The sequence below is a fragment of the Trematomus bernacchii genome, unplaced genomic scaffold, assembly GCF_902827165.1.
Source record: "Trematomus bernacchii unplaced genomic scaffold, fTreBer1.1, whole genome shotgun sequence".
In the NCBI taxonomy this organism is placed as follows: domain Eukaryota; kingdom Metazoa; phylum Chordata; class Actinopteri; order Perciformes; family Nototheniidae; genus Trematomus; species Trematomus bernacchii.
In genome coordinates this window covers 35713-58155 of record NW_022987828.1, presented here as the reverse complement: position 1 = coordinate 58155, position 22443 = coordinate 35713, and the positions used below count along the sequence as shown (strand labels likewise).

The following is a 22443-nucleotide window of genomic DNA, read 5'->3' as shown; positions in this document are numbered from 1 at the left end:
AAGGTGTTGAAACCAATTAAGGGTTACATGCTGCTCGTGCTTCCAAATGTGAAACCGTGAATACTGCTTAAAGATCCATGAAATAAGAAGCAGCCGGAGCCTATTGTTCCGTAGTCGACCGGATACATCGCCTGATGATGTTTTGAGTCTTGCCAGGTAATGATATTAATTACAGCAACACGGCTGGCTTCAGGTTGTGGATTAACCCGGAGGAGCTCAGGGTTATGTTTGATTTGCCGCCGCGGATTACAGCAAGTAGTAAAACCTTAAAGGCTGCAGAATTAAGTCACCTTGAAAAAGCCCTCTGCACAAATCTGCTTCCATTTGAAGGCACATTTGCATACAAATATTGTTAGAGCCAGTCTTTTGTTTTGTAAAAAGGGCCAAATATTGTAAACACTACAATCCCCACACCGCCAGCCTCTAAAGAGACATAGAGATGGGCAACCTGCACTGACAAAACGGAAACGTTGAGTTTAATTAAATGTTATGTCAACAGATTATGTTCAACTTAATATTATTGCTTTCGACTAACCCAATAAAGTTGTGTGACATTTGTTATCATAATTTAATTAATTAATTCAACTCAAGGTTTCAGTTTTTTCAGTGTGTGCCATCGAGACACAGTATTTAACAACAGAATGAAGTGATGTTTCAGATTCAAGATTCAAGGCTTTTATTGTCATTCGTACATAGCTACAGTGTAGTTATGTCGATGAAAATCTTAGGTCTAGGGAATATTAGAAGGTTAGACCTCTACATGTGAGAATACATTGAGGTGATGAATGTGGCATCACCTCGACTGTATGGACTGTGGTTACATTTCCCTAAATGACTGTTTAACTGTAATGAAATGTGTTTTTTATACTAAGTATACATAAAAAGATTGTGTTTACATTAAGTTGCTCCTCTGTTTTGGACACAGGTTGCTTAATGAATTAACAGCTTCATCCCTTTGTATCCATCAAGCCACTTAGACGCCTTACACAGACAGTTCTAACGCGTTATCATTAAGTTATATTATCCTACACAAAAAGACAGTATACGTTTTCTATTCTTTTATTTGAGTTTTGACTCTTTTGTTTTGATTTGAATGACTTGTAAAGGCCTGTTTTTTTTGTTGAATATGTGAAAAGTGTATTATTTATTTTGATTAACCGCGAGTCGCACAATATCAACACATCATCGGGAGCCAAACAAGTGATCAAAACTGTAACTAAAATCAAATAAATGAAAGACGACGCTTTAGAACTGTCTGTTTAAGACATCTAAGTGGATTGTTGGAATCAAAGGAAGGAAGCTGCGACAAATACAAATGAACACATGTTTTGTAGCAGTCGGACGTTAGGATTATGATCAGCAACTCAGCCAGCGGTGAGTATTGATCCCACCTCATTTGTAACTTCTCTAAAACATTCACTGAATCATTGTCCTGACACTGTTTTGCCTCTCAGAGCTACAGTGAGAGAAGCTGCTGTGTCACTGGGAAGAAACGGTATCTCTGAGGCATGGAGCAGCACGGTCACAGTTGGACACCTCTGCGTTCACTGATAGCGCCGAGTCACATTTCAGGCCCAGCATTCCCTCTGTGTGTGGCCTCAGGAGCTGCTCATCCTGCAACGTTTCCACACCTGCAGCTTCAGACCTAGAGAGAGAGGAAGACGTCTGCAGTGAGGCTTTGAGGAAGTCAGCGAGCGTTGCTGCAATGCGCAACATGGCCGTGAAGACACAGCAGGGCCACAGTGCTCCTGCCCAAAGTTCCTCCTTTTGCAACCAACTGCCTGAATGCTGTGTTTCTTAGGAGATAAGGGCAGCCTCCCACGAAAGGTGACTCAGCAATCAAGCACACACAGCCTCTCCTGAGATAAGGGGGCTCCGAGGGGCCTGGGGAGACTGGGAGACTGGGAAAATAACAGTCACAAGCAGAGGAAACAGAAGTACGACAATTACTTTAATATGACTTATCCTTGTAACTTAATCAGCAGTGAATGTCAGCTCTTGAAGGAAAAAGCTCTACTTTAAATAAGCTTTGAGAACATCAGTAATTACATAACCATGTATTCAAATGAGATGATAATGACAGGACATGTCTGAAAATGAGAGGTGAGTTATTTTAGCCAATCCACAGGAGTGACTCATTATTTATTTAGAATTTCCATAAATATTAATCCACAATTTATATTTTCATCACTCCGTGGCTTTAACTTCACGACTACGCGAGAGATTGACACTCGACAATTATGTTAGCATTATAAGAAAATGTAAAAGTAGTTATTTGGCATCTAAAAAGGCCTGCCCTTACATGGTATACGTTCAAAATATCCGCATGGATGGAGGGAGATAAAGTGTTGCCGTTATATGTGCTGCAGATGGTAAGCGTGTGACGGTTTACTCATTACGTTCAATTTTGTGCATCTCAAAGATTCAGATATTTTAATTCAGTAAAAGTAGGAATACCACAGTGTATTAATACTCTTACTCTCTGAAGTAAAAGTCCTGCTTTCAAAATTCTATTATGTAAAATAATTAAATGTGGCAGTAAAGTAGGAGCTTTAAAATAACAACTCTATAAATGTCCAGGTAGCTTGACAATTTTAAAATATATCATTAAATATTATCTGAACCTATAATAATAATACATGATACAATTTTGCTGATTATATTTTGTTATAATAATTAGAACCTGAGTCTTCAAAGTAAATTGTTATCAAATACATGTAGTTGAGTAAAGTACAATATTTTCCTTGAATTGTAGGGACATGTGGAGCAGGACATGGAAGTAGTACTTAAGTAAACTACTTTAAAATGTGAGTAAATCCACTTAGTCACCTCTGCAGTCAAGGAGTTTGGAATGTATATTATTGCCTTTGCAGCCAAACTTAAGCAAAGAGTGGCACAGAGCTCATATTGATGAACGCATCTGAAACTGAGAAATCTCTTCTGGGTTCGGACTCAAAGAGCAAGTGGCAGAGTGTTGGTTTGTAAACTCCTGCACACAAAACCAGAGAGAAACCACATGTCAGTGACTGTAACGCTGCCTGATGCTCTCCTGCAGGACCAGGACAGAAACACAGTGAGGTGCACTGTTTGAGAAAGAAACAATGAAGAAACAATGTGCTGCTCAATTCTGATATAATCCAGATTCTGGACAACCTGTTTTGTGATGAGGCAGGACAGAAGCTTTGACACTGAGGGGGGGAATAACTGGAAAGAAAGTCAAACAGGGGAATCATTAAAGAGAGAAAGAAAACTCATTAAATGGGAAAGAAAACACTTGTGTTAATTTCATGGACTGCTTCAGCGTGCCAGAACAGGTGACAGAAGGGGAGCTGTCCAATATGCAAGTAAGGACCCCCCCACCACCCCCTTCTTTGGTGAGAATGAAATAAATAAACAATGAATGGTCCACTCTCTTCGCGCGCCTCATCCCATCTCATGCATGGCTGCCAGTAATGGTCTACTGGGTGTCAGCTTGTATTGGCACGGCACAAAGCAAGTGCCAAGGGCTCGGAGGATTGACTCCCCGCTGCAGACTCGGCCTGTGGATAAAAGCGAGCAAAATGCCCCAGCAGAGCTCACAGACATAGTCATGTTGGGCTGGAACGAGGAAGTGCAGTGGAGAGGGGAGGGACTCCGGGCGCAGCTCCATGGGGCCGCGGCGCTGCGACCTTCTGCACATGGAGCCGGGGAGAGTTGGAAGAACTTCATACTGCAAACTCAAGGAATAGCAGGTAAAGTGACTTCCACCGCGCCTTTTAGCCCCAGAATAATCTCTAAAAGATAGCTCGACAGTTCCAAATTGGGCTTGTTTCTTCTCAAGAGTTTTAGGAGACATTTTGCACCTGGCTGGAAAAGACTCCTTTAGTTTCGGTGCAGGTGCGCCGCAGCATCTAATCCCGTTCGGTGCGCGTAATACATTCAGGATATGTAACGGATTGGTAAATTAAAGTACTTTAAAATGGAATAAAGAAAGATACATTCACTTTTCCGCGTTTTATGTGACAAAGTAGCCAGTTTTTTTTAAGGAAGTAGTGGAATGTTCCTCATTTTTCCTGTGTGTTTTTCTTTTGGGAACATATGGATAGGCTACATTATTTCACAATCACTTAGATTTATATGAATATACGAATCTATTTTCTAACATTTCCATTTTATTATAAATACATTTGTTTATCATTTAAACCTGTTTTTAGTTTTTGACACTCCTGTTGTAGCACCTGTTGCAACAGATGCGCGCGCCAAGTAAACTTCAGACGGTCTATTTTTCGAAAAACATATTATCATAACAACTAATCTGAAATAACAAGTTTTAAATAAATCGCAACTTTTGTCTGGGGCTAGAAACCAAACCGTCTGTGAAAATATTTTAGCGCCTCTTAAACAGGAAATCAATACGCACAGACTAACGCTTGTGTTTCCTTAAGGTAATAATCCATAAATCTTTAATGTTCTCATACCGTTTAGCTTTGCATTCACCTGTTCGAACCACAGTCTCAGTTGTTGTGTGAAGGCAGGATAAAGACACATATGTAGGCAGGACTGATGAAACTTTTCACACTGAGGAGGAAAGTAGTTCATCAACGCCCAGACAGAAAAACTCCAACATTCACTCTGTGGAGGAATCTTCTTTGTATTTAATATGCTTTTTATTTATTTATACATTTTTGCAAATATGACTGCATTTGCCATTTGCTTCTTGAGTACAATTTATATTTTTCTGAGTTTTTTTTTTATCTAAGGGAAGTTAATAATAATATGTAAATTCCCTCAAGTGGCACTTCAAATCCAATATTTAAGAAAAACAAAAAACTTACCAAAAGTAGTATAAAGGAAGTTATATTTCAAATGTTACATATGTTTAAAACTCGGAAAAGGAACCCCAATTCCTGCACAAATAGGACATTTTCATATCTCAGTTGGAAAGCTGCAAATCTGTCTGCACATACATCATCTTTCTTGTCAGTAGAAACAGAAGTAAGAGAAGGAGAGTGGGGGGGGGGGGGCGGGGGGTTAGAGGCAGGCAGACAGTTATTAAAATGATTGTACTGTCTGAATAGGAGAGTAGTGAAGTGTGTCAGATGCAAATGAAGGAAACTTCTCTTCAGCGCACCTTTGCTCTCCCCTCACCCCCTCGATAGGCTCCCCAGAACACATCCGCTAACACTATCTACCCACTAACACCCATACATTTCATGAATTACTGATGAGAATCTCCATGTGCATATGAACAAAGGTGATCGTGCACCACATTGCTCGGCACTGTAGGATCATCTCTAATCCTAATAGCTGATAAGGAAGCGCCCACAGCTTCATTACTTCTCGTAAAACCCACAGGAGTGAACATTATTCATTCAGATATCTTCATTAATTGTCACTTAGTATGTTTACGTGCAAAGTGGAAACTATGAGTAGGAACTATACGAGAATTATGAATGATAATGTTTGGGAATGTAATCGGTGGGAGGTCAGCATTAAAAAATGTATATTATATTACATACTGATGTATTTAAATGCTGCAACATGTTTTGTTGCCGTCTAAATTGTTATTGTCAGCAACATGTTAAAAAAGGATATTAACCTAAACCGACTTGGCCTTTTATCCAACTTTAATTTGAGGTTTAAGTGTTAATTTTTTTAAATTTAAGATCAATTATACCTCATGATTTTGAATAACATTAAACTTAATTTAATTATAACTTAAACACTCAAGAAATGTATATTTGTTAATTAATTCTCCTTACATTACATATTTTCTCCTTATTGATTTATTTGTGTATCTTTTCTTGAGCGTTGCCTCATATTTACCGTTAAAATGAAATGTGTGTTATGTATGCTCATTTAAACACACACACTGGCGTCTGAGCGTCCTCCCGGGTATCCAGACTTTGGCTGGTGTGGTCCTCAGTATCTGTTAACGGTTTCTCATCTCCACCCTGCTCCCTGGTGCCGCTTTTGCACCTCACTTTGAGCAGACGCCTCTAACTCCACCCCACCCCCACCGCACACACAAACACACACACACAAACACACACACGTACACACACAAACACACACACACAAACACACAGGAGGAAGACCGAGAATTCTGTCAACCCACAAGCCTCTTCCTGCCTCTCCTCACTTGACATATACTCAGACCAAAACTTTTCCAGTCCCCCCCGCGCTATGTGTCAGAAGTATTTTCTTTGACTTCCATTTCACCCGTTAAAAGATTCCACCTGCCCCCAGTTTACACACACACACACACACACTTATCAGAAAGTATGTTTTGTAATAAGAATTAAAACTGTGAAAAATTAAGTAACACTATTTAAATCACAACTGAAGTCAATATGGGAGAAGTTTTTTAAAAAGTTTTTACCGACATGTCTGTAACACTTAACAGGTCAATACAACTGCATATAAATAGCATCAGAGAGTAGCTGCTTCCTGAATATTCTACGTGCACCTTACTTTCCACATGCCTACGCAAGTTGGTTGTGGCTGAATGTAGGAACTCTCTTTTTTATTTCTGCCCCCCCCCCCCCCCCCTCGAAGCCAACACATCCGTGTTTCCCCTCGTACCATCTGCCCAGAAAAAAAGGGCACATGAGAATGTACCCCCCTCCGCCGCCCCCGACCTCCAAACTCCAGATGCTGAAGAAGGCCGCTGCAGAGCCTCAGAGTAACACGCGACACCCCTGTGCTGAACAGCTCTTCTGCACCAGTGACCTTTGCCCTCCTCCCCTCACACTTGCTTCCTGGGCGTCTTCAGAGCTCCTGACTTGACTCCGCAGAATATTGCGTGTTGCGACAGAGCGGCTTCCCACTATTTGTTCCAAATGTGTGGAGCCATCTGTCAGTAAAACAGGAAGGCCTAGGTTCCCCTTCTCCCTTGGGCTTGTTTCGCTATTTTCGGGAGCTTCACTTCTCCCTGAGAGGCTGCTTGGACTGGGCAGCGGCCCCACCAAGGGTTTCTTGAAGTGGCGGAGCCGGGGCTGAGGCTGTCGGGCCCATCTGCTGCAGGCTTGAGGGTCATCCATTATTAATGGGGCCACGAACACTGGTGACTCCTCAGATATTCAGCCCTGGCCGGAGGAACGCTTAAAAAAAAAGAAAAAAAAAGAAATCATAAATAAAGAGAACTTCTCTGTCCTTCGGCCTGCTTTTCTATAATCTTTTTTTTCTCTCTGTGCCATCCTGTTGCTATTACTCTTCCGACTTCTTGCCCTCTCATTGTTATCTACATCTCAGCCTCTATCTATCTCACTGCTCCTCTGTCTTCTCCTTCTCTCCTCTTCTCTCCCTCCCTGTCCTCCCCCTCATTGTTTCTGATTGTGGCTTGCATGCGTCTGTGCCCAGGCCGGGGGCTCAGCGATGCATGCTCAGTAAATTAGAGAGAACACGAGCGACGATCAGCTGGGAACGGCAGACACCCGCATCTCCGTGACCTGGGGCCAGTTAATTTTCTGCTTAATTTTGCGGCAGTCAGTTTGCATTTTTGGATGATTACGTGGCAGGAAATTAACAATAAATAACAAATGTGGTCTGAAAGCCCATTCCCAACCCCGTGCTACCAGCAGGCCACATCAGCCGGAGCAGAGCCACTCTGCGAGCTCAGCCTCTCTGTCAGACTTGTAATGAAAATGTCTGTAATTCTTTGTAATGTAATGTGGGGGACAGTGGTGCGTCTGCGGCGGTGACAAAAGTGATCTTGCTGGGGTGAACCCTTTACTCCACTCGAGCTTCTTATAATGTTGTTTCCTCGCGTGCACTTGATTAAACTAACACACATCTACATCTCCATCTCTCTCCCATTAGAGTACTTGCACCGCATGGAGACGGAGGAGGCGCAGGAAATGGCCCAGATGCCAGGTAAAAGACCGCCTACTGCATGATTGAGCTGTAAAGATCAGAAAGTAGATACAATAGGCCGACAAATAGGCGCTTACAACACCCAGAGGTAATTCTGCGTCTGAATGAGAGCCGTCGAGGGGCCGCGTGGTGAGTGATGGGTGTTTGCTGGTGTGTGTCTCCCCAGGCAGAGACAGCCCCCCCACCAACGAAGCGTCCGAGGAGGCAGAGGAGCCCATGGCTGTCCCTGAGGACCTGTCAGCCGGCTCCACCCACCAGCTGAACAGGGGGGACAAAGGTACGAGGCTCACAAACGCACCTACAGCCACTCTCAACATCCCTGATAATAAAATAAAGGATAAAATAATCTACACTTAAAACACTGAAACTTTGACTTTAATTAAATGTATTATGGTGACAAATGTAGGTAAGTTGAAAGCAATAATATCAAGTTAAAATGCTTCTTTTTTTTAGGTTCAACTTAATATTATTGCTTTCAACTAACCTAAAACAGTTATGAGAAATATCTTGACATAATACAATTAATTAAAGTCAACGTTTCAGTTTTTCAGTGTACATTAAGTTGAGTGTATTCATGAAGCAGCAATTAAAAAGGAGTCAAACCCACTTGTGCATTAATTCCCAAAGCCTCCAGATCAGAGTAAAACAGTTATGTCTGTATCAAAAGCATAATCAATATATAAAAAGCATGTTATAACTTAATCTTGTACATATCCAGTGGGAAATACTTGCCGTTCCAAATCCCTTGGAAAAATTCAATTTAAGCTGCAATGAGACACATTTAGGTCATTGGCAGAAAAAGGTAAAAAAAAAAAATCCCTTTGATCCATGGCATGTCATTAATAAGCCCAATCTTAAGGAATAGCTAATGTGGCTTTGATTTGAGTTTGTGAATATTAAGCCAGGGAATATCATGGTGGAAATAAGGATGAAGCAAGCTATGGGGACTGGCGGCGTATGTTTCTCTCAAGTCTCCTAATATGGGTGGTTTGAAAAAGAAAACAGGAAACGTTCATGGTGGAGTCATCCTTGGTCTTTAGATGCTAATCGGTGCTACATCAGAGCAGAATGAATCAGCTTGAATAAAAGCAGGTATTACCTTTTAAGTATTATTGCTTTGAAGTCCACAATGGCAGGGACCGTCACAGTATTGAAACACAATTAAATTAGTTGAGTTCACATGGTCACAATAATTTAATGAAACATGTAATTAAATATTTACAAAAGATAAGAGGTATAGAAGATAGAGACATCGAAAAGAAGACAAGTTTGAAGTGTGAAATGTGCAAAAAAAAAGCTGCAACTCGGCTCAACTGAAATAGGATGTGTAAGAGTTTCCTAAGAAGAACTTGCCATCAGACAGTTTCAACACTCATGGAGATAAAGAGTTCAGGAACAGGGCCGAGCTCAGAGCGATCAGCGCATCACTACACCACACGGGTCACACACCTGCACACACACACACACACACACACACACACACACACACACACACACACACACACACACACACACACACACACACACACACACACACACACACACACACACACACACACACTCACACTCACACTCACACTCACACACTCACACTCACACGCCTACTCACAAAGGGTTTCTCTATTTGACTTGAGAACTGTTGATCTGTGAGGCGCTGAGCTGAGCACAAGCAGGAATCTTCTGTGCCGCAATGACAAACCATTAAAACTGAGTTAGGGGCCGTTTGTATAGCCTTGTTTTATGTGACTGTGTACATCTCATCTCAGTCAATGTTTATTACAATCTGTCGAAAAAGGGGAATAGTCAGAAAGCAGATGATTTGAATGTCTGACTTTCATGCGGCACAAAGAGAGTAAAGGGCACAGCTGGCGGCGAGTTTGCATGGCTTTATGTCCCATATGTAAGTTTCTGTTAATTCCCTATGACAGTAGGAACACTTCGCATAAGTGTGTGCGAGTCTATATAGGGACAGCGTAAAAGAAGGGAAGTGCAAGTATCTGTTAAATATTCGCATGACTGCCTCTGCGATAAAGCCCAAATGAGTTATAATTATCAGCCAGGATCATGTGCTGCTCAGTTCTCTGTAGTCAAGAAAAAAAAGGCAAAAAAGCAAGTGGGCTATATGTGGGACAAAGGACCTCAAAGTATCGAAAGCTTAAAACCTCAAAACCCAGGTTGCTTCCTGTTGCAAATAAGTCTTTACAGCCCAGGATTGACACTGTTGCTGCGCATTCACATTGCTGCAATCCACACAGATATGACCCCAGCACGAGGAAGGTAAATAGGTCAAAATAGGTAGTCCATATCAGTGTGAGAATTGCTAAAAAAAAACTGTAATGAACTGAAGTGTATTGTGTTGCCTCAGACATATTTAATCACAAGGGGTCAAGATCTCCGTCTCAAGATCTCGTTAAAAAAATTCTCTTTCAGTTTTGGTGATTCATACGAAGCCTTTGCTATTTCAGGGGCATGAGACTAAGAGGGAGACTGAACTGTTTGGTTCCCGAAAACATGGAGGCGAGTTTCTGAAAAAGAAAGTGTGAGGGGGAAAAGGCAGGCAGTTTCTGGTGTTCCTGCACATCGCATTGAGTGTTGCTGGCGTGGTTTAACACATGTGGTTCCACTACTTTGCACAAAGGGTTATTTTCAGGCAGTGAGAGCAGCACCAGTGAGTAACAGGAACCTCAAGCAGGCTTTCCAAGCTGCAGCACTAACACACTTGCTAAGTTGCTTCTGCTATCCACTCTCAAGTCTATATAGTTTTATATATTTGTAAAGAAAAAAAGCATATTTGACTCCACTATTATACCTTTTTTATATATGTCAGTTTCTTTTTCTCAGTCAATGTTTTAGTTCTGCGCGTTAGATCCACATCAGGCTATAATTATTTGTATTGCGACCTGTTTTTTTTGTCTGACCCTTGCTTCCCAAAACGAGCAAATCAGGATGTGTGACCGTGACAAACAAGATAAAAAGTAAAAAGCCTTCTTCCTATTCCCAATTCAGTCACAACTTCCCCATATCCATGAGAAGTGAGTGGCAGCCTTGTGTTCATGGTTCCCTAATGTCTGCTTCAGCTGGATGATAACCTGAGAGTTTAGCTGGTGTATTATATGTCTCAGGAACTGACATCCACAGATAAACATAAAGACTTGTTTGTGCATTGTTCCAACAATTCCAATAAGTCAAATAATACCTTATGTACGGTTTCTTTTGTTGTTGTTGTTATTCCTAGATCAGTACCTTTCCATGTGCAAAGAAATCGCTATGGAATATATATTCTGAACCATACAATAGTCACATAAAGCCTTTTTATATAATTTAAGAACTCCCTGTTGACACTAGTAAAACATTTGGTTACTCATAAAACTGTGGCAACCAGAGGTGATGTGGCTAAAACCATAAAATATATGAAGAGAATTTACGTGGTTTAGCCGCTTATAGTTTTGCTTTCAAGTTCTGTTACTGTATATGCATAATGTAACAAAGCAAATCCCCTACTTACTAAAAAAAAAACCCCTCCTTAAATCACCATTAAAGTGCTTGCCTGACTGAAACACTTTGGTGGTTCAAGTGAGAAATTCATGGTTTACTACATGCAAAGTCTCCAAAAATGAAGACTGACTGCATCGTGCAGGTGCTAATTATTTAATCAATTCAAACAGCAAGTATGCTACATGTCACAGGTGCAAAATGTTGAAAAACCTAGCTTAAATTAATAAACCTTGATAAAGGCTTACAAATTAGATTATAGTAATGGATAGTTTGGTAAAGTGATGAACATATATTTGAAATAGTAAGGTTAAAGTAATTGACACACTATTTAGATATTAGCTAAAAGTCGCGGATACAAAGTGGAAATTGTTCGCAAGAATCATTGATACACTGTTGATAGCTAATAGCTAAAAGTTATGGACATACCCATAGACTGTATATATAAAGGACACACCATTGAAAGCAATGATACACAGTTTACATAGTTAGCTTAAAGTAATGATACACTGTTGAAATAGTTAGCTTAAAGTAATGATACACTGTTGAAATAGTTAGCTTAATGTAATGATACACAGTTTACATAGTTAGCTTAAAGTAATGATACACTGTTGAAATAGTTAGCTTAAAGTAATGATACACTGTTGAAATAGTTAGCTTAATGTAATGATACACTGTTGAAATAGTTAGCTAAAAGTAATGATACACTGTTGAAATAGTTAGCTTAAAGTAATGATACACTGTTGAAATAGTTAGCTTAATGTAATGATACACTGTTGAAATAGTTAGCTAAAAGTAATGATGAAAAAGCGTTAAAATATTTAGCATCAAGTAATGTACAGTATTCACAGTTAAAATTGTCAGCCAAAACTAATGGGTGGTTACATTGTTTAAATGCTTAGCTAAAAGGTATAAACACATGGTTGAAATAGTAAGCCTGAAGTTATGGATGCAAAGTTGAAATAGTTAACATAATATATACTGTAAAAGGTGTTTAGTGGCGAGTAATTAATAAATATAGGTGATAGCCCAAATTATGTTTAAACCGTTCAATTTGCTTCAAATAATTTGAGAATGGTTCAATTAAACGGCAGGGTAAAATAATATATATTTATCTGCTTAACTGACTTGGTTCTAGGTGTAAAACTGAGCATCATGGCAATATCAGTTTCAGAGTTTTGTCTTTTGTCTTCTGAATAGTAATCACATTTTAGAAGCACATGTAGTATGTTTGGTAACAGTTCTGTAGCATAACCCATTGTCAGCTTTTGAACTTCATAAGAACTAGCATCATTTGTATTCAAATTAAAGCCTTTCCTTTCCTTTGCGGATACGGCTGGTGTCTCACTTATCTCATCTTCTTGGCAAAAAATACCAGAGAATTTGTCCTCAGAAATTTCAACAGTCGAACAGATAAGCAGATTGTTTGTCATGCAACTGCAAATAAAAAAAAGAAAGTGGAGATGGACGATCAGATTATGTGACTTTGATCGGAATAGCGATCATAAACAGCTCATGATCCTACGCTGCAATTTCTCACATTTTGCTCCACCTCTCGCTCTCTTTGGGAAACATTTTGTACATTCGGGGATTTATGTTCCCTTGTTGGCTCTCGGTGAAAATGAGACCAAAAAACAAACAACAACCATGTTTCAGTTACAGACTGTTATACAATTCCTTTCCTGTGCTTCCCTTTCTGTCACTTCTCCATAATTCTTGGTATTTCAGTTAGACAGGCCCTCTTTCTGAGCTTCCCCTTTTCCATAGATTCCTATATTTCATGATTTCCACTTCTTCCTCTTCAGTTGTACAAACAGAGGTAGAGGCATGGGGAAATCGGGCTGCCACGGTGACATGCAAACCACAGGCTGTTAGCTGTGGGACTTGCAAGATCTGTCTGTTCTCTTAAATGTGTCTAAAGTTCTCTGGTGGGAAAAGAAGGACCCGGTAGTTCAGTTCTCTTTTCTGATGAACAACAGTGCATATGGTAGTGTAGCATAAATAATATTCTCTGTTCTCTGCATTAAACAGTACCCCCTCTGAATAGTGAAAAGGCCAAATACGTGTTTGTCGTATGCGTGTGAGTGCTCACATTGCTCTGATAGACACCGCTGTCGTCCCTAGTTTCACACTGCTTCCTGTGTCTCTGTTTCCTGTTTATCATGCTGTCATTTGTTTCATCAAAGTGTGAATGTGTGAGATGATCTTTATGGTTCTTCATCACTGACATCCTTAAACAGTGAGCCTGTTTTCCACCTTTGTATTCTTGTGATTGATAGCATGCTGCTTTGAAATAAAGGATCAGTATAGTCTACAATGTATAGATGAGTGAGAGCGGACGGATCTTATCTGATGTTTGGTGATTTTTCTCAGGCTGAATTCACAAAGAGCCCTGAAGTAAGAGGGGGACTTTTTGAAGTGTTGTTGCAGCATCCTTGTTAACATGAAGATGTTGCATTGTGCACTAATGCAGGTTTGCCATTGCAAAACCGTTTTTGCCCTAGGTATATTATGGTGCAGTTGCAGTGCTATTACATAGTGTCTAGCTCGACCAAGGATAAAGCCAGGACATATTACATTTTGGTTTCATGGCTGCACAAGAGTTTCATACTTTGAGTAAATTAACGATGTCTTTGGAAAATGAGCAAGTTTGTTTTTTCCCCGATAGGAAAACCACATAATATGATGGGCCTTATTCAGAGAGAAAAAATGGAAGTTAATAGAATCATTTTGCCAAAATAAAAGCCATAGCAAGACAACGAATAATAATAAGAAAAACACGCTTTATTCAGAATGAATTCCAATCAAACCAAACTAAATGAAAAAGAGCATTATTTAAAAGGTCAAATAAATGATCTGGCATTAAAAAAAAAGAGCTCAGTGAGGTAAAGTGGCCAAACATCTTTTGGAAACCTTCATTCATTCAGTAAGGACAGTCGAATAGGTCTTACAAGATAGTTTCTCCTTCCTATTATGTAGCCTTTCAGACCAGGCAAAGGCAACTTCAAGGCTACATCACAATGTTACAATAAGCAGCTCTATCTACTCTCATGTCACAGTATCAATATCACACTGATAATTGCCCATCTTTAGTATATAACATCATGCTCGTATTCTAAACCGTGGCCCCCCCCCCCCCCCCCCCTTGCCCTCTTTTCCAGCCTATAACATTAAAGTTGAGGCTCGCAGTGATGAGGAGAATGGGCTGTCCTGTGACATGAATGGCGTGGAGGAGGATGAGGAGTGCGCGGAAGACTTGCGCGTGATCGATGCCTCGGGGGCCAAGGTGAACGGCTCTCAGCCGAGCCCCGAAGCCAAGGCCTTCTCCTCGGCCGGTGGTATCCGGCTGCCCAACGGGAAGCTCAAGTGCGATATCTGTGGGATAGTTTGCATTGGGCCCAATGTGTTGATGGTGCACAAGCGGAGCCACACCGGTAAGCCACCTGCAATACTTCTTACCCTTCCTTTGCACCCATGTTCACTGTTAGAGAGGATGGATGAGGGGTAGAAGGTGTCTGCTGTGGCTCCCGCCCATATTTAGAGCATTTATTTAGATTTTAAATGGCAAGAAATAAGCTTAAAGTAGAGTAGAGGTGGTAGTTGTAATGGCATCCTTGCGTTTGGCTGTGTGCATGTACTGTAAACCCTCCTATCGTGCGTGAAATTGACTCTGAGCACACCATTAGCATTCATTATTGTTCATCTAAATGACTCTGAATTACCACATGACAAGAAACATTAACTGATCGAATTATTGTGCGATAAAATAACCCGGTCCGATAAAAAAAACATGCCCTCAGTTGAGAAACAGGATATCTGCAGCAATTAAATGGTATCTCTTTGAAGTGACAATTATCTGGCTATTAAAAGTTTTTCAAATTTCCAAATTGATATTCTATTGTAATGAAGCCAAAGCAGTGGTGGGGAACATTTTTGAAAAAGGCACTTAACTGTCAAGCTTCAGAAACTAATGAAACTCAAAATGGAAGAAAGGAACACTAGACTAATGTAAATGCAAAAGAAAGTACAATAAAAGATATAATGAAGTGCCTCCTATTTAAATCGAAAATATTCTGTGGTGAGTCTTTGCTCCTGAAATGCATTTTTAATGAATCTCCCTTTTTATATATTTTTGCTGCTTCACTGGTGACTCTTATTTTATGGGGGGCCTTTGAAAAAAAAGGCATATTAAAACGTTCTCACAGAATGCCACAACACTCAGAGAGGCTGGATATTGGTTTATTCCAGAAGCGCTGATCAGGAAGACTGGCTCTCAACACAAAGTGTTTCCTCCGCTTTATTCAAATGAGGCTGAATTTGCATTGTGATGTGCCGCTCTTATTTTAGAGACGAAGAAGAGGAAAAAATGAGATTTTCAGATCAAATTGACCTAGGCAATGGTGCATTACGGAACTGGCAGGCTGAGTCTGAAAGGCTCTTGTTCGATCAGAGCGCCAGGAGTCGGTGGGGCAGAGGGGAGCACGGAGAGAGAGAGAGTGTCACTCTGCAGGCTGCTGGATCGCCCCGGAGACGCTCCATCGTCCCGCTTGTTCTGCGCCCGGGATGCTTGTAGTGCAGTGACCCCGTATTCCTACAGCAGCAACACGCTTTCTCCCCCACATAGAGAAGACTTATTGTTGTCAGTGGAGGGATCAATCATAGTGAGGTTAGGGAGAGGGGTGCAATCATGAACTGCCTGGTAGGGTACATTAAAACACAATTGGGTGCCAGTAAAACATACAAGATGCTTTTTTCTGTGTGTTTTTCTGCCTCTTTACAGTAAAGTGGGTCTGTTGTGTTCTTGTCCTCAGGAGAGCGTCCGTTCCAGTGCAGCCAGTGCGGGGCCTCTTTCACCCAGAAGGGCAACCTGCTGCGTCACATCAAGCTGCACTCAGGGGAGAAACCCTTCAAGTGTCACATGTGCAGCTACGCCTGCCGCAGGAGGGACGCCCTCAGCGGACATCTACGCACCCACTCTGGTGAGCATGCAAACGCCACACAGACGCAGCAAACCCTCGTGGTAGTTCTAGGAACGCAGAGTGTCTTTTACAAAAGGCAGGACATGTTCTGCGGTGCATCCAGTGAGAGCTCGTATAAAGGGGAAGTTGACATGGTGTAGATATGGTGTCACTTTTTTTTGCAAATGTTTTGCAGAAGTATGTGTTAATGAAATGTTTGGATGTAAACAGTACACTGACAAAGCATTCACTAAAGAGAACGGGGAAGGGATAACCTGCAAAACTACCTTAACTGACAAATGAAGTGAGAAAAATAAAGTGAGCTATGATCACAGTGGTGGGTTATCCATGTAAAAATGTATGTTTTCTTTTTACTCTCTATAAATACCATGAAAGGCAGCAGTGTGTTGGTCTGTCTTGCACTGCTTTTCAACTTCCCTACTTGGTTTTTGACATTCAGCCCCAACCACATTCATTCCTACTAAAGGACATCTAAACGTAATTATTAACAGGTCGCAAAAATAGAATACCATTTTGTTTTTTAAAGGCTTAACAGTTTCCCTAAAACTGCAGGGCATGGTAGTTTTTTGGCAGATATTGCTCAAACTGGAGTAAATAGTGAATTTGTAGGGGACTACTTTCAGCAGTGGATTAATATGGATTTAGTGGAAGTTTTTTTAGTAGCAAACTCACTTTGGGATTGACTATACACCATACATAAAGTACATTTACATTCATCAGGTTCATTGTAATAATCAATATGTTACCAAGCCAAGTCACCCCATTTGTCCCACTCAAATTCTGATCAGATACTGTAAGGTTGTTTTTGTTGTACTATTTGTTATATCAAAAAAGAAATTGTATTATTCGACTGTTCATTTAGCGTTTCAATAGACTATATTTCACAACTTTGTATTCATATTTAGTTTAAAAGTCTTCTTTACAATATCAGGAATAAACCTCTGGTGGAAACAGTCAATCCCTTATATTTTGTATTTTGTAGGCGTAAAAACTTAAATTAAGAATACAGCTAATAAAATACCCGCTGTGAGTAAGAGAAGGAAAACGAAAACTTCCCCAAAGTAGCTTCCCAAAATGTCCCCCTAAAAACCCAGAGGACATGACATCAGTGACTTCAGTATTAGCTACAGCCGTGCCCATGCTTTACCAAGAAACGTGATATTATGTATTTGGGAAGATTTTGCTCTGGACTTCCCAAAGATCACGTGTCAATCAAACCATGTGGGCGTGCTGTGTCCTGTTCTATTTATTCCAATACATTTGGCAATGTAAAATCCATCACTTCCTATATTTTCCCGCAACCAAAAGGGGAATTTAATAGTAGATTGACTGTATGCTGAATCTTAACTATGTGACTACACCAAAATGTATTTCATTTAATTCACAATTACATTTTCCGCAGTTGGAAAACCCCACAAGTGTGCTTACTGTGGGCGGAGCTATAAGCAGCGGAGCTCTCTGGAAGAGCACAAGGAGAGGTGTCACAACTACCTGCAGTGCATGGGGCTGCAGAACAGCATCTACACAGGTTGGTGCCTCCAGAGACACACACACACACACACACACACACACTTCACTTTCACCCAAATCTGATGGCCTACTTTACCCTTAGTGCAGGACTCGCTATGCATGCAACAGCAGTGCACCATGAAGCTGTTACTAAATGCTCCTACAGGTCAAATAACTGTCGTTTTCATCTGAATATAAGATCATAACGTTTGTAATCTACTTAAAGTGATTGCAGATACTTAAGATAACGGAGTAATGTCTGCATTAAGTTCTCTATGTGTCCATTCAGAAGATATTGAATGCAAAGGGGGCTGTTACCCTCTGCATTGAAGCTTAGAAACACGTCTTTACCTCATCTATGAGCATGTACGCTGTATATTTATAGGCCAAGTGCTACGCATGTGTCAGAATAGTCCGCTCTGTGAAAAAAAAACACCATCAGACCACAAAATACCATCATGTGTTATCAGGCTATGGTTCACGCTTTTTAAAAACTCAAATTACTTTGACTGAAACCTGCTTCTCTGTCTTGCTTTCCAGTAGTAAAGGAAGAAAGCAACCAGAATGAGCAGAGGGAAGACTTAAGCCAGATGGGATCTGACAGAGCCTTGGTGCTAGACAGACTAACGAATAATGTAGCTAAGCGTAAGAGCACTATGCCACAGAAGTTTGTTGGTAAGGGCTGAATCTGCTTCCTTTGTGTACTATGGCTGCTTCTGCTGGATACTGTGTGTAACTGCTGCACCAATGAGAGATGTGCTTTCTGTTCATAATTCTGCATAAGGATTTTCACTACACAATGTAATGGCCAAAGTAATTTGCAATAGAAATATTATTATTATTATTATTATTTGTATAACGTTTTCATCTTTATCTTCTTCATCTTATTTAGCATTTTGTCTTTTTTTTAAAGAAAATATATTATATAAAAAAATGAAGGTGAAAACAGTCTGTGACGATAACTGTGTATATATAAAATGATTTAAGAGTCGCTGGGTTATTTGATGTTATTATCATATGTGTTTTATTAAAATGATGTTATTGTTTAAATATCACGGTAATTGCAAATAATGATATTTCATGACACCCCAATATTTAAATGTGTCCTTGCCATACTGGCTCTGCATGCTGTGTAACAGAAAATAAAATACATTTATTTTTTGTTTAGCCTGATACAAATTGTGAATAAAAATGTTTTCTGTTTATGAACCCTTAATTAAGACCCTCGTAACAAAAGAGGGAGAGAAGCAGAACAGGCTTAGGGAAATGCTAGAATGAAAACAGAAAAAAATATAACAGTGAGTCATTTCCAAACTCAGCTAGAGAGGAGCAGCCCCAGTATCAGATGATGAAGTAAAAGTAAATTATAAAACTCACCCTGTTCTCCTTTCTCTTCCTGGGCCCTCAGGGGACAAGCGTCTGTCGGACCTCTCCTACGACGGGGGTTCAGGCGAGCTGATCCAGCCCCATGTCATCGACCAGGCCATCAACAGCGCCATCAGCTACCTGGGGGCCGAGTCGCTGCGGCCCCTGGTGCAGACCTCCCCTGCCTCCTCGTCCGATGTGGGCCTCGGCTCCCTGTACCCTCTCCACAAGCCGGGGGCCGAGGGCCACGTGGGGGCCGGTCACAACCTGTCAGCCAAAGACAGCGCCGCCGAGAACCTGCTGCTCCTCTCCAAATCCAAATCAGCGTCCAGCGAGAAGGACGGCTCGCCCAGTCACAGCCAGGACTCCACGGACACCGAGAGCAACAACGAAGACCGCCCGGGGGGGGCCGCCTCGGGCCTCATCTACCTCACCAACCACATCACCTCGGGGGGGAGGAACGGCATGCTGGTGAAGGATGAGATGCAGAGGCAGTACGAGGCCATCAGGGCCGCCAGCATGGAGATGGCCTCCGAGGGCTTCAAGGTGGTGACGTCAGACGGGGAGCAGGTGAGGGCCCACCGCTGCGAACACTGCCGCGTGCTCTTCCTGGACCACGTCATGTACACCATCCACATGGGCTGCCACGGCTTCAGAGACCCCTTTGAGTGCAACCTGTGCGGCCACCGCAGCCAAGACCGGTACGAGTTCTCCTCACACATCACGCGAGGGGAGCACCGCTACTGAACACATCCACAGACAAACAGCTGTACACTGGAAAAACTGAAATGTTGACTATTATGAGAACATATTACACATGATCCAATTAGGCTAGTTAATAGCAATAACATTACGTTTAAATAGGTTCAATTTAAGATTATTGCTTTCATTTAACCTAATGCAATTATCTGTAATTCGTTTATATAATACGTTTAACTAAAGTCAATGTTGCAGTTTTTTCAGTGCATGCAGATCTGAAATACAAAATGTAAAATACACTGTTGAGTTCTGAAAGTTTTTTTTTTTATACAAAGTATGCATGTTTGTTGAACAAAGATAAATGTAAGTATATAAGATGTTTTTTTCCCTTTCCGTGTTCAAAAGGAATTTCTTGTGTCGTTTTTTTTAAAGAAACAAAATAATGTTCAGTGAAGGCAACACAGCGGGCACACATCCTGCATAGGTTTTTAAATTATGTACTTTTCAGTCGCCACATGTATATTATGTATAAATGTGTCTTTTCTTTTAAAAAAGCAAGACAGCAACATTTTTTTCTAATTTTAAAATAAAATAAAATGTATTTCCTTTTTTTCAGTACAACTCTGTTTACTGAAGTGGTCTGCAGTTTTAAATCCAGAAGAAATGTTTTAAATTAAAACAGGTGTAAAAATGAACCAATACAAAACCATCATTGTATATATCCCCACATTACATTTCAAAGTCTCAACCTGTTCCTGTATTGTAACAACCTGCATATTATTTATATCACATTTACACGCCTGTCTGTTTTTGTATTTATTGCAGTGATCAGTGTTTGTCTGTAGAGTAGTTAAGAAAAGCTGCATCTCTTTCTGTCCAACTGTACTTAATGTGACTGAGGTGAAAACATGACCGCTGCTGGAATTTATTTGGACTTTTATCCGAAGAAAATGTTACCCTGTTTTGTTTTGTATATGATGGCTAAGAAATGTTTCACTCACAATATGTAAATGAGTCATTTGAGGTTTGAAGGAGCTTTATGCTTGCAAAATATCAATAAAGGATATTTTATATATGCACTAAGAGTGGGGATGTGTTTTTTTAGTTTTTAGGACAAAGCACAAGGACGTTTCTAACGACTGCTTCGCTACCTGGTTTGGATCGCCTTAAATACTCTTAAATATGTTTTTAAAGGGGCCCTATCATGCTTATTTTCACATTTCATATTTGTATGTAGTGTCTCTACTGTGAAATGTCTCCTTGCTTTAATGTTCAAAAAGCTCTATATTTTTCTCATACTGCCTGTGCTGCAGCACCTCTTTTCACCCTCTGTCTGAAACCAGAGCCCAGTCTGCTCTGATTGGTTAGCTGGCTGGCTCTGTTGTGATTGGCCAACCGCTTGGAGATGTCCCGCCTCTTAACCTATCACGTACAATAAGTCGGAGCGCTAGCCAATTGAAGCGCGAGTGTTACATAGTGATGTCACTATGTCGCAGAAGTAAACAAAGTAGTACAATGGAGCCGTTTCAGGCAGGGGGGGGGGGGGGAGAGAAACTATATATACTATATAAAACACCCATTAATCCCTTTAATGGGATATTTTTTATTTTCTGGACTGTATTAACCAAGTGTCAAACAATATGGAAATGTCCACAGTAAACTGAAAGCTATTCCCGGAGTTATTAAAAGTTTCTCAGAGAAATCTGAAGACTTTGTTTCACACTCTTAAACCTTCTGAAATAATTAAGTTCAGATGTCATTCAAGATTCTGCTCACTCCTACCAGTCTAGGATGAGCCAAGTAAGAGTGATTGACTGGCATTTCAGTAAAAAAAAAGGAAAACTGTAGCAAGAGGTGAATAAATAAACACCCCATCACATACAATTACCTATTCGCAAAAGGATCTTATTTCTGTCAAATATTTATATTTTTTTCTAGCGTGTTTGTAGTTATAAATACTAAATTCAGACTATATAATCTTATAATTTAAGAATGGCAAACAGACAAACAACACATGGCTGAAATCTTAAGGTGTTTGTGCGCTCAGGGACCCTCGTGTTAAACTGTGCCATCAGGGGAGTACTGGTAGCATAAGCCGCACACGCACAGACACACACCAGCATGTGGACATGTGCCGTGTGTGTGTCCAGGACCTGAAGTGTGTGTCCTCTGAGGAGAGCTGGGACGGAGAGGATCAGGCACTGGAGCAGAAGGCAGGGGCCGGGGCTCTGAGGGCCCGGCCGGCCTGCAGAGGCTGGGCCGGGGCCGCAGGAGGAGCTCGGCGTGGTGAGCGGCGCAGCCCCGTCCAGATGGCTGTTGTGTGATTTAGCAGCAACGGGAAGCAGCTGTGGCCAGCGCTGAGCCCCCCACGCTTGACTGGGACCCAAAAGAGGAGGAGGGGGGGCCATTTGCATGAGAGGGATAATCTGGCCAACCAACTCGGGCCCTGCCAGGATCCCAAATCTCACTTCCCCTTTCAGCCAGCTGACTGACGGAAATACTCCTTCAAGAATCACACTTTCCAAATGTGCGGTCAACAGGATCC

General features: G+C 41.0%; 1 protein-coding gene and 1 long non-coding RNA gene across 7 annotated transcripts; one reads left to right on the top strand and one right to left on the bottom strand.

The window, feature by feature from the left end:
• Nucleotides 1-659: 659 nt before the first annotated feature.
• LOC117499679 lies at nucleotides 660-4935 on the bottom strand. Its single transcript, XR_004557722.1, has 2 exons — nucleotides 4458-4935; nucleotides 660-1645 (listed from the first exon to the last, which is right to left on the bottom strand). It is a non-coding gene; the product is annotated as an uncharacterized LOC117499679 (long non-coding RNA).
• ikzf1 (IKAROS family zinc finger 1 (Ikaros)) lies at nucleotides 1639-20977 on the top strand. Of its 6 annotated transcripts, none has more exons than XM_034152230.1 (8): nucleotides 1639-3731; nucleotides 7801-7854; nucleotides 8021-8131; nucleotides 14508-14780; nucleotides 16158-16325; nucleotides 17728-17853; nucleotides 18378-18509; nucleotides 19243-19946. In XM_034152230.1, exons 1-8 carry the CDS (start codon nucleotides 3401-3403, stop codon nucleotides 19944-19946), a joined length of 1899 nt encoding a protein of 632 aa, XP_034008121.1. In that variant the 5' UTR covers nucleotides 1639-3400. The 6 variants fall into 6 exon arrangements, with proteins under 6 accessions (XP_034008121.1, XP_034008122.1, XP_034008124.1 ...); XM_034152229.1 differs by having other exon boundaries at nucleotides 3408-3731; nucleotides 18375-18509; nucleotides 19243-20977; XM_034152231.1 differs by lacking the exon at nucleotides 18378-18509 and having other exon boundaries at nucleotides 19243-20977.
• The last annotated feature ends 1466 nt before the right edge of the window (nucleotides 20978-22443 follow it).

Coding starts and splice junctions, on each gene's coding strand:
- ikzf1 (XM_034152230.1), top strand. CDS start 3,401: ATGGTCCACTCTCTTCGCGCGCCTCATCCCATCTCATGCATGGCTGCC. Junction 8,132..14,507: donor GCTGAACAGGGGGGACAAAG/GTACGAGGCTCA, acceptor CCTCTTTTCCAG/CCTATAACATTAAAGTTGAG. Junction 17,854..18,377: donor GCAGAACAGCATCTACACAG/GTTGGTGCCTCC, acceptor GCTTTCCAGTAG/TAAAGGAAGAAAGCAACCAG.